We start from the raw sequence: 11,323 nt of genomic DNA, 5'->3' as shown, positions 1-11,323 counted from the left end.
CTCCCTGGCCAAGATTGCTACAGCCGACAGGTTAACACACACACACTACGTTAACTACCCGTTATGGAAATAGTGAAAATGATGACCACCTGCAAACACACGTACTAATTTTGAATTCAGCGGAATTTACAAAAGTCGGTGTCAACAGACGGTTGCGTGAGTAAATCATCGAACTTTTCATCGGGGATCGACAAGCCAGGTCTGAGGTAGTTTGGAGGGTTTGACAGCGCGCACTGTTTGACAGACATGAAGTGCAGAGCAGCAACTTTCCGTGAGACATCAGCTCTGTAGAGAGCATGCTTTGCATGTTTAGGTTTAAACACTATCCACATCAACATACACAATGGCGTCTGTTATGGTAAGTTATGCTCGCTTTGATATAATCGTTTGCCCATGAGCAAAACAGTGGGTTGATAACATGCATGGATGCTAATGGTTGCTAGTTGGCTAATTTGCTATAACGTTATGCCTCTAAGAGGATTTGCTGCTTGGGGCTGTCAGAGAGAAATACTTTGGGTCCTCTAGCTAGCTAGCACGTTCAGACTACATAGCAGGCGGTTTACTGCCAGGCCTGCCCAGTGTGATGTGACATTACTAACTACCCTTAAACTCAGATAAGTTTGGGAGGCCAGACAGGCAATGGCAACGTTTTACAAGAAGTATATACTTTTCTATAGACCCTGCATCTCTCCACCACCACTTCCTCAGCTTGTTATACCTGGCTATCCACACACACACACACACACACACACACACACACACACACACACACACACACACACACACACACACACACACACACACACACACACACACACACACACACACAGAGTGAAACTCAATCTTTCCTCTGCCACTTCAGCAAGAGCACTACCTCCACCGTGGAAATGAAAAACCAAAATATAATTTAGCCACATCTCCCTTCAAAACACATCATCTTAAACCTAATCATTAAAACAGATGACTGAGTGTGAATACTATCTTTGCAGGAGGACCCCACCCTCGAGAGACACCTCAAGGGACATAAAGATGCTGTCACCTGTGCACACTTCAACCCCAACCGCAAACACCTGGGTATTTACTGCTGTCACTCACTACACCTTCACACAATCACAGATCACATGCTATTCCTTCCTACATCTTTGAGAAGTAAGGCTGTGCCATTAATTGTCTGTAATTATATATGTATATGTATGCATACATTACATGCAATATATACATATTATGATTACATATTACATAATGATTACATTACATATATGATGTATCATATATGTAATGTAATCATATGTAATATAATATGTAATCATAATATATACATATTATGATTACATATTACATATGATTACATTACATATATGTATCATATATGTATGTATGTACCGTATTTAGTTTTAGTTGATGGACACATTGGAGATCTAACCTGTGAGCCCTTTACAGGATGTCTGTCACTAAGCATAACATAACATTAGGCTGTCACTAATCATTAGGGCTGTCGCGATTCACTTATCTCCCGATTCGATACTATCACGATTCTTGGGTGCCGATTCGATTTATATTGTGATTCTTAAGTATTGCGATTCTACGATTATTGCGATTCGATATTACGATTTATTGCGATTTTTGTTTATTTTTTTCTTTTATTTTTTCAGTTTGTTTGCTTTTTAGACTGTATATTATATCATGAGTAGGGCTGGGCGATATAGTTAAAAAACAGGGGCGGACTAGGATCATAATTCAGGCCGGGCATTAGATACCAAGCAGGCCAGGCCGATATGGGCCGACGCGCGTGAAATTTGGGCCGTTTGAAGCCAGATTTGGGCCGTTTGAAGTCCAATTTTACAATGAGATGCACCCACTTTAACCCTGAAGTGTAATTATTACTTCAGACTAACTAATAAAGTAATAAAACCACTAGTAAACCAGTAGGCGGCGTCTGGCCTGCTGTTCAGTGAGTGGCCTGACTGCAAGCACCCAAAAAAAATTTTTTTTTGCGATTATCGATTCTGGAATAAAAGATCGATTCAAAAAATCGTGACATTAAAAATCGCGATACTTAGGTGAATCGATTTTTCCCCCCACCCCTACTAATCATAACATAACAGTCTGTCACCAAGCATAACATAACTTTAGTCTGTCACTAAGCATAACAACATTAGTGGTCAGAAATCAGGATACATCCTTCTCTCATCTATGACTGTGAAAGACAATTGAATGTTGTTAACCAATACAAACTGAACTGACCCCGGCTATGGTAATAGCATGACACTTTAATTCGGTGTCATTCCCCTTCAGATTTCCTCAGTTGACTGTAGTGACTACATTTTATTGTGTAATTCTTCTCTGGATCATTGTGGTCCCTCTCTCTCATATCTCCCTCCAGCCACAGGCTCTGTGGATAAGACCCTGATGATCTGGAACCTGCTGGCTCCCAAGGCCCGGGCCTTCCGCTTCGTGGGCCACCATGACACCATCACAGGGGTGCAGTTCTCCCCCTCCGGCAGCCTGGTGGCCACTTCCTCCAAGGACAGGACAGTCCGACTGTGGAAGCCTTCCATGTAGGCTCGTCACTTCTGCCATTTTAATTACAATCATAGTTTGTTTACTAAGGACAAAAAGTGATACAGGAAATGGTCTGATGCGCAGATTGGTGCACAAATATAATGCCATTGGCAACATCAGTGTTGGGGGTAACTCATTACAAAAGTAACATATTACATGTAATATATTACTTTTAGCAGTAACTCAGTAATATAACTTATTACTTATAGGATTTCAGTAATATTATACCATTTACTTTGTCAAGTAACTCAGGTTACAAATTGAGCTATTTTTTTTAATCAGAGCACATTATTTAAATAATTTCCTAATCAATCTGTGTGTTTTTATGCAAATAACCACTATAGATGACAATAACAAAGGAAAAGGGTAACAGTTAGAATTTTGGATTGTTTACACTGACTTCAAGGTTGTTGAAATTATTTTTCGGGATTGTTCCGAGGCGGCGATATCATTCTGCTACTGCTGTTATTACAGTGAAAGTAATGCAAAAGTAGTGTAATAAGTAACGAGTTACTCTACACAGACAGTAAGATTGTAAAGTAACTTATTACTCAATTGAAAGTAACTAGTAATATGTAGTATATTACATTTTGAAAGTAACTTGCCCAACACTGGAACGTATGCAGTAACTTTCAGATCATAATAGTTGGAAGAAGAAAAAGTATTGCAATAGACATGGTCTGGTTCTTGACAGTGGAATACAAACTTGAACCAAGTGCCACCAACCAGTGCTGTCAGAACATACAGCAGACAGTAAACTACATATCACTCTTTAATAACAAATGACACATTCCTCCACTGTGGGGTCACATAATTACACTTGAAGTGACTGCTAGGTGCTGTTTGCAGGCTGCTATCCTCCAGGATGAAGCCATGCCAAGCCTTTGTTATCCTTATGCCAATTTGACTATAGCTTGAGATCAATTAGACTGAGATAACAAAAGTAAAATGTACTTGGCCCAATGAATATCCTTTGCTCACACAGTCACACTAACAGCACTGTGCATGCGTGGGTGTGTGTGTGTTGCAGGAAAGGAGAGTCGACAGTGTTCAAAGCGCACACGGCCAGCGTGCGCAGCGTTGCCTTCTCCCATGATGGCCAGCGGCTGGTGACGGCGTCGGACGACAAGACGGTGAAAGTGTGGAGCGTTCAGCGGCAGCGCTTCATCTACTCTCTCAACCAGCACACCAACTGGGTGCGCTGCGCCAGGTAACCGCCACCATACCACAACAGGTAGTGGTGGTGTTGGTGTGTGTGTGTGTGTGTGTGTGTGTGTGTGTGTGTGTATGTGTGTGTGTGTATGATGCTTGTGTATGTCTTAGTGTCTGCCTGTGGAATCTCACAGATTCCTGAACGTAAAAATAGTTGTACCACTGAGGCAGCGCCTGAAATTTACTCAGCTCAGAACTTCAGCTCATCTGCCAAAGAGATTTTTTTTTTTTTTTTTTGCCAGGAATAATTATTACCATCCAAAATACACTTTTAGACATCTGTGTTAACCTACCTGTTTTCAATGCATGTATAGAACCAGGCACTGTGTGAAACATTCAATAGAGAGATAAGAGCACATTTAGGGTTTTAATTTAAAATTCTTATTTCTACAATTGACTTCAGTTTTCAATTCATCATGGAGAAACAGTTTAGATGCTGCTGTTTTGTCAGGAACAGCGTAACAGGCAGCCAATCAGGAGCCATTCTTTGACTTTGATGTGATCGACCATGAGATGGATAGAGTGTATGTGTATGTGGTGGCCAGCAGGTACAAAGTTTGATAACGGGTATTCAAATGTTGTTCTGAAAGTTAGTGGCCAGTGTGGCAGATGATGAATGTAGAAGAAGTGAATGAAAAATAACTTGAATTGTGTTAATTTGATAGTCTTCTAGAAGTCGATAACAAACAGAAATACATCAAATGAATGCTCTTTTCACAAAGATTGACGTATAGACGGTTTTTCTCAGCATTCAGCAAACTGCAGAAATATTCACTCGACATCGTTACTTTTGTTTTCGCCGCTCAGCTGTATAGACGGTTTTCACGGAATGGTCAGTCCTGCACTTGAATGTTTTTTTTTCTTTTATGTCCATAGTAAACACTGCAACAGGAAGTGAGCGGGGGTTCAATTTAGAATGTTTTTGTTGTCAAGTTAAAACCGTCTATAGACTGTTGTTCCTGCTTTTTATATTCAACAGTAGGTGGCAGTGTTGTCACTTGATTTTGCTGTGTGGCTGACAGCACTAGTGCACATACAAGAGGACAAATAAAAGATGAGTTGGTCACTCCTGTAGTTCATGGATGCCAACACTGTGTTGTGGTCGTCTGTTCCCTGCGAATTGAAGCTGTTGCTGTTTTCTGTCTGTCCCTGCAGGTTCTCTCCAGACGGGTGTCTCATGGCCTCCTACTGTTTTCTGTCTGTCCCTGCAGGTTCTCTCCAGACGGGTGTCTCATCGCCTCCTACTGTTTTCTGTCTGTCCCTGCAGGTTCTCTCCAGACGGGCGTCTCATCACCTCCTACTGTTTTCTGTCTGTCCCTGCAGGTTCTCTCCAGACGGGTGTCTCATCGCCTCCTACTGTTTTCTGTCTGTCCCTGCAGGTTCTCTCCAGACGGGCGTCTCATCGCCTCCTACTGTTTTCTGTCTGTCCCTGCAGGTTCTCTCCAGACGGGTGTCTCATGGCCTCCTACTGTTTTCTGTCTGTCCCTGCAGGTTCTCTCCAGACGGGTGTCTCATCGCCTCCTACTGTTTTCTGTCTGTCCCTGCAGGTTCTCTCCAGACGGGCGTCTCATCACCTCCTACTGTTTTCTGTCTGTCCCTGCAGGTTCTCTCCAGACGGGTGTCTCATCGCCTCCTACTGTTTTCTGTCTGTCCCTGCAGGTTCTCTCCAGACGGGCGTCTCATCGCCTCCTACTGTTTTCTGTCTGTCCCTGCAGGTTCTCTCCAGACGGGTGTCTCATGGCCTCCTACTGTTTTCTGTCTGTCCCTGCAGGTTCTCTCCAGACGGGTGTCTCATGGCCTCCTACTGTTTTCTGTCTGTCCCTGCAGGTTCTCTCCAGACGGGTGTCTCATCGCCTCCTACTGTTTTCTGTCTGTCCCTGCAGGTTCTCTCCAGACGGGTGTCTCATCGCCTCCTACTGTTTTCTGTCTGTCCCTGCAGGTTCTCTCCAGACGGGTGTCTCATCGCCTCCTACTGTTTTCTGTCTGTCCCTGCAGGTTCTCTCCAGACGGGTGTCTCATGGCCTCCTACTGTTTTCTGTCTGTCCCTGCAGGTTCTCTCCAGACGGGTGTCTCATCATCGCCTCCTACTGTTTTCTGTCTGTCCCTGCAGGTTCTCTCCAGACGGGCGTCTCATGGCCTCCTACTGTTTTCTGTCTGTCCCTGCAGGTTCTCTCCAGACGGGTGTCTCATGGCCTCCTACTGTTTTCTGTCTGTCCCTGCAGGTTCTCTCCAGACGGGTGTCTCATGGCCTCCTACTGTTTTCTGTCTGTCCCTGCAGGTTCTCTCCAGACGGGTGTCTCATCATCGCCTCCTACTGTTTTCTGTCTGTCCCTGCAGGTTCTCTCCAGACGGGCGTCTCATGGCCTCCTACTGTTTTCTGTCTGTCCCTGCAGGTTCTCTCCAGACGGGCGTCTCATCGCCTCCTGTGGGGACGACCGCTCTGTCCGCCTGTGGGACACGTCCAGCAGGCAGAGCATCAACTGCTTCAGCGACTACGGAGTGTAAGAGCTGAACATCTTATCGGCTCGCTTATTATTCTTGTTACCAGTCTTTTTTTAGTCTTTCTTGTGACTAAAATGTTTGCTAGTTTTAGTCATTTAAAGCTGCAGTACTAGGCAATATTATGTCATTACAGGTCTGACAAAAAACATCCAATCAGTCGGTTAGCTAGAACATATCTATCCAATCACATCACACAAACAAGGGTCATTCAGCTTCTACTCTCTGCTGTTGGTATGGTTAACATTCCACTGATATTGTTTTTTAAAACTTCGTTTTTTGTTTAGTTGTAGTTGAGAAGATTTCTGGATGTTATGGATTTGTTTTTCTCTTTTGTAATGTCTATATTGGCTTAAGTAGGACCACTAATATTCCCCAACAGAGTGCAAAATGTCATGAGGGAGCAATGTAAATGTATAATTTCTAGCTAAAGGCAGAAGCATAACTGAATATAAATATAATATAATATAAACTTAAAAAGAATAATTGGCTCACCTAATACATTTCAGTCTTGTCACATGTTCATTGATGTACTGTAAAACCAGAATGACTGTAGTCTAGTCATTGTTTTTTTTAAGTTTATGGTGTCTAGTGTTCGTCAGGTCTTAGTTGTGTAAAATATGATTATCACTGAATGATTTTCTTGTCAAAATCAGCACTACCTGCAACCGATTCTGTTTAAATCTCCACTATTCATCCATTGAAGTTTTCCTTGTAAATGACTTGTTGTATGTATTGTATTGACCTCTGGAGTAGCTTTACCAACTCCAATTCTACTCCTATAATTGGTGGTCTGTCGGTCGGTCAGTCAGTCAGTCATCCCAGTGATGTGTGATACAGCTTTTGCAGAGGTTGTGTCCACCTGGTGTGCTGACTGGATCAGTGAACACATCCAGACAGATGGAGCACAGAAACGGCTCTTCAGATAGGAGAGAGCTGGCAGCAGACATATCTAGATATGGAGACCAAAAGTGAAAGTGTGAAATAACAATACACTAACAAACAATTGTTCAATATTCACTAAAAAGATCAAAGTTAGATTATTGGAATATTATCAAAAGTAATTTTGAGTTATGTAGTCAAATTGCACTTCACTCAAAATGTCATTTGACAAGTACTGTATCCGTGAAAATAGGGAAACAGCCCGCCTGGATACAGCTCAATTATGTGTTACTGCTCTCTGTTTAAACAGCAAATATTATCTGCTGTACCGGTACTCACTCTTACATTTTATTTTTCTTTCGAGAGAAAGAGAGCTTTCTCGACTAGCAGTGCTGTTGTTCTCTCCAGTGTTGGAAAGTCCAGTAGTCCAGTAGATGGTTCTGTTTTGTATTACAGTATTTGCACACTGCTGGAGCTGACTTCAGTTTTTGTTATTCCAGACCAACGACGTTTGTTGATTTCAACCCCAGCGGCACCTGCATAGCTTCCTCTGGAGCCGACAGCGTGCTGAAGATCTGGGATCTGCGGACCAACAAGCTAATCCAACATTATGAAGGTAGAAAAGCTGCAACGTGTTCACTGAGTGCCACAAACATCAGAGCTATAATGATTTAAAGAGTCCTATTCACACATGCTATCCATTTGGGGAAAATAGTCATTCCCTGAAGTCCATTACAATATCTCTAGAATGTAGGTGAGCCAGTCTGTAAATCTGTTTTGGTCCACTAAGGAGTTTTACTTAAGTGTTCTTTACTACAGTTTTTTTCTTTCATGGTGTCTCATTCTGAAACACACCTTTTTTGAATCAGTCCACAGTGCCGGGATCAATTGCTTTTCCTTCCATCCATCCGACAACTACCTGATCAGTGGCTCCAGTGACAGCACAGTGAAGATCCTGGACCTGCTGGAGGGACGCCTTATCTACACCCTGCATGGACACAAGGTGGCGCTCTAGCACAGAGACTATCACAAACTATGCCCTTGTTCAGATACCCTTACATACTGTATTTAGGAAGGGCATTGCTGGGCAGTAGGAGTATGCATACTCCTCTTGAAGGGTGATTATACCTTTGAAAAAATGATACTGTAGTGGGGGGAAGCTTCAAAATGTAGAATTCTGAAAAAATATAAGTAATTTTTCTTCTTGATCATTGGAATTTAAACTGAGAGAATCAACTTGACGTGATATACCAATAACTGTATCATTATGGAATTTGAAGTATGGAAAACCAGCATTTGTGCTGAAAGATTTCCCATATTTGCCAGCCTCAGTCGTTGGTGATGAGTGTTGGTGGTTGGAAGTGTTTTTTTATTGACTGCCATGTTGTTGTTGTTGTTGTGTCATGTGTTTGTCAGGGTGCTGTGTTCACAGTGGCCTTCTCCACAGCTGGAGATCTGTTCTCCTCTGGCGGAGCTGACGCACAGGTTGGTGCTCCACACATAGCGCGATCACTGGACAGGTGACCTGTCAATCAATAATAATAATAATAATAAATTGTATTTGTATTGCACTTTTCATTTTGACCAAATCCCAAAGTGCTATCACGCCCCAAAGCATAGTCCGCTTTATCGTCTATGTGACTCTAAATGGGACCATCATTTAGGATATGAACATCATGTACTTACGTTATTCTTCTGGTACGCGGTACAGCACGTCTTCTTCATGGTACTGAAGAAGACTTGACACTAGTGATTGAGACACATACATTATGAAAGTGTTTACTGAAGTAATAAATCAAGTGAGAAGTAGGGTCATTTTCCTATTGACTTCTATACAATCTGACTTATTTTCGTAGCCACAGACTGTATAAACAGGTGACTTATATACACATTCATCCCCTCTACAGTTGTTATGAACGGTGTAGTTGGCTATAGAGACCAAAACAGTCTTTGTGTTTTTATTTTTGTACCAGCCAGCCTAGTAAACATGATTATTTCTGCCATAAAGTCAGCCAATTTAACATGAGGCTGAATGGGGAATGACTCCCTTTTGGAGCCAGCCTCAAGTGGCCATTTGAGCAACTGCGTTTTTTGGTACATCGGCGTTGGCCTCACTTTTCAGAACCGAATGTCCGGGGCTTGATCTGCCTTTGTAGAGGCAATTGTCCAATATATACTATGGAGATGTTTGGTTATTTTGCTCATTTATGCCATCACCCACCATCCCAAAGAACTGTATGAGGAACATGAAGACCTGTCCACTAAATTACTATCCACACAGCCTTTGAAAGAGAGCCATTATGTGTCTGTGTGTAATATAGGTTCTAATGTGGAGGACCAACTTTGACACCAAAAACTACCAGGACGTCCTGCGGGGACACAGCCGGAGGTCCACCCCCGACCCCCCGCCCCACCTGACCGACATCCCACCACGAGGACCGCACCTCCACCTCCCGCAGCCTGCTGCCATAGAGGTCAGTTCAGCTTCACTACACTCACAGGAAACAACGTTGGGACAATATTTAATGTGCTAACAAAAAAAATGACAGCTTGTAAGGTAGAGTGCTGTACCACTGTATGTTTATTATGTTTATTATTCATGTATGGATTATTCATGTATGGAACATTTGTGTACTTTATTATTACAAAGAATATGCCAAACGAGTTTGCTTGCATTCACTGCAAAGATTTGTCTTTCTGTGACCCAAAGCCCCAGACTTACAAATCATCAGTTGTATGATGAAGAAAGCTCTTTTTGTTTTGTTTTGTTTTGTTGTTATAATTTCTAAGCATGGTACTGTACTCTCTCTCCCCTCACAATTTATTTCCATTATATTACTACTGAGAAAATAAACTACATGTATGTAGCAAAAGCTTGGTCCACAGTTGCATTCATATTGCGTTCACAATGATCGAAACATCGTTCACTAAGACTTTTCTCATCGACATCAGCTGTAACTTTGTGTTGGTGTTTCGAGGGGAGCTGTGGAGAAATACGTTGTGGGAAGTTGAAAGGGACAAAGTCAGATGCCAACTTCTTTCTTTTCGTCCACAGATCAGTCCAGTGGTGGCAGACACGCAGTCCGCTGACCCTCATGTCATCGAGCTGGGACAGACTGTTTACAACGACACGGTAAGCCGCTGCAGCAAACCTACACCCTGTCACACAGCTGCAAGTAAGCAGGCCACAGCCCACGTGATACGTAGCAGGTAGGTCTGATGATCACGCTACATGCTACGTAGCAGGTAGGTCTGATGATCACGCTACATGCTACGTAGCAGGTAGGTCTGATGATCACGCTACATGCTACATGCTACACGCTACATGCTACATATGTCACTATTTAACACATTGGGTGGAAATGGGGAGAAGAAAAACAGGGAGACAAATCGAGAGTGCGTCATAGAAGGCAACAGAGAAGAATAAAGAAGTGATGTTGAAAGAGACAGTCAAGCTCCACAGACATGGAGACAGCACACAATTGAACAGATAACAACACAGCCATGACAGCCCTAAAAGCCATTAAAACATGCAAAAAAGCATATGGCAGCACTGATATCTACCTGCCAACCACTTTGAATGACAAGCGAGTGCCTGTGAAATTTGCCGTGTGTGGTGATGCCACACGACCACCAGGTGGCAGTGCAGACCAGTCTTAAGTTCTGCTGTCTGTGGCTGCAGCACAGAGACTTACCGGAGCAGTCTGTTGGCCACTGAGCGGCTCCTCTGAGCAGGTGGGGGGATAGGTTTCTTGCTCACTTTAACGCAACGTTTTAGAAAATAGGGGAATATGTTACTAATTTAGTTTCTTTTCCCAAATGTTTTCCAGCTGGTCTGGGAGTTCAAACCAGACACCTTCCCTTTACAAGCCTGCTTCTCTCACTTTGAGGCTGAGCTCTTGTTGTTCTGAGCCAACACCTTTATGGACGCCACTTAGAGTTTTCAGATGTTCCAATCCTTTGTTGTTGCCGGGGGCTCACGTGGGGCCACATGGCCTTGATCAGGTCTTGAACCAGGGTAGCAAGTTCAAACATGTTGCAAGTTGAAATCCTGCATGTGAATGAATGCTATCCACTTACTACACACACATGCTGATCCTGAAGAAACCAGTAGAAACATGACATTGATATAGGTACGGTAGGTAGATTTTAATGTACAGCTTTTAAA

General features: G+C 42.9%; 1 protein-coding gene across 1 annotated transcript; it reads left to right on the top strand.

Annotated features, from left to right (window-relative positions):
• Positions 1-343: 343 nt before the first annotated feature.
• Positions 344-11,066, top strand: poc1b (POC1 centriolar protein B; the record flags this gene model as incomplete). The annotated part of the gene is made up of 11 exons (XM_083654151.1): positions 344-358; positions 990-1,074; positions 2,384-2,558; positions 3,593-3,772; positions 6,168-6,275; positions 7,656-7,771; positions 8,025-8,158; positions 8,572-8,640; positions 9,477-9,629; positions 10,211-10,288; positions 10,986-11,066. 11 exons carry the CDS (start codon positions 344-346, stop codon positions 11,064-11,066), a joined length of 1,194 nt encoding a protein of 397 aa, XP_083510277.1.
• Positions 11,067-11,323: the final 257 nt, after the last annotated feature.

Source organism: Poromitra crassiceps (assembly GCF_964638095.1).
Source record: "Poromitra crassiceps genome assembly, chromosome: 18".
Taxonomy (NCBI): Eukaryota; Metazoa; Chordata; class Actinopteri; order Beryciformes; family Melamphaidae; genus Poromitra; species Poromitra crassiceps.
Note: the sequence above shows the minus strand (reverse complement) of the source record. Positions and strands in the feature narration are given on the sequence as shown.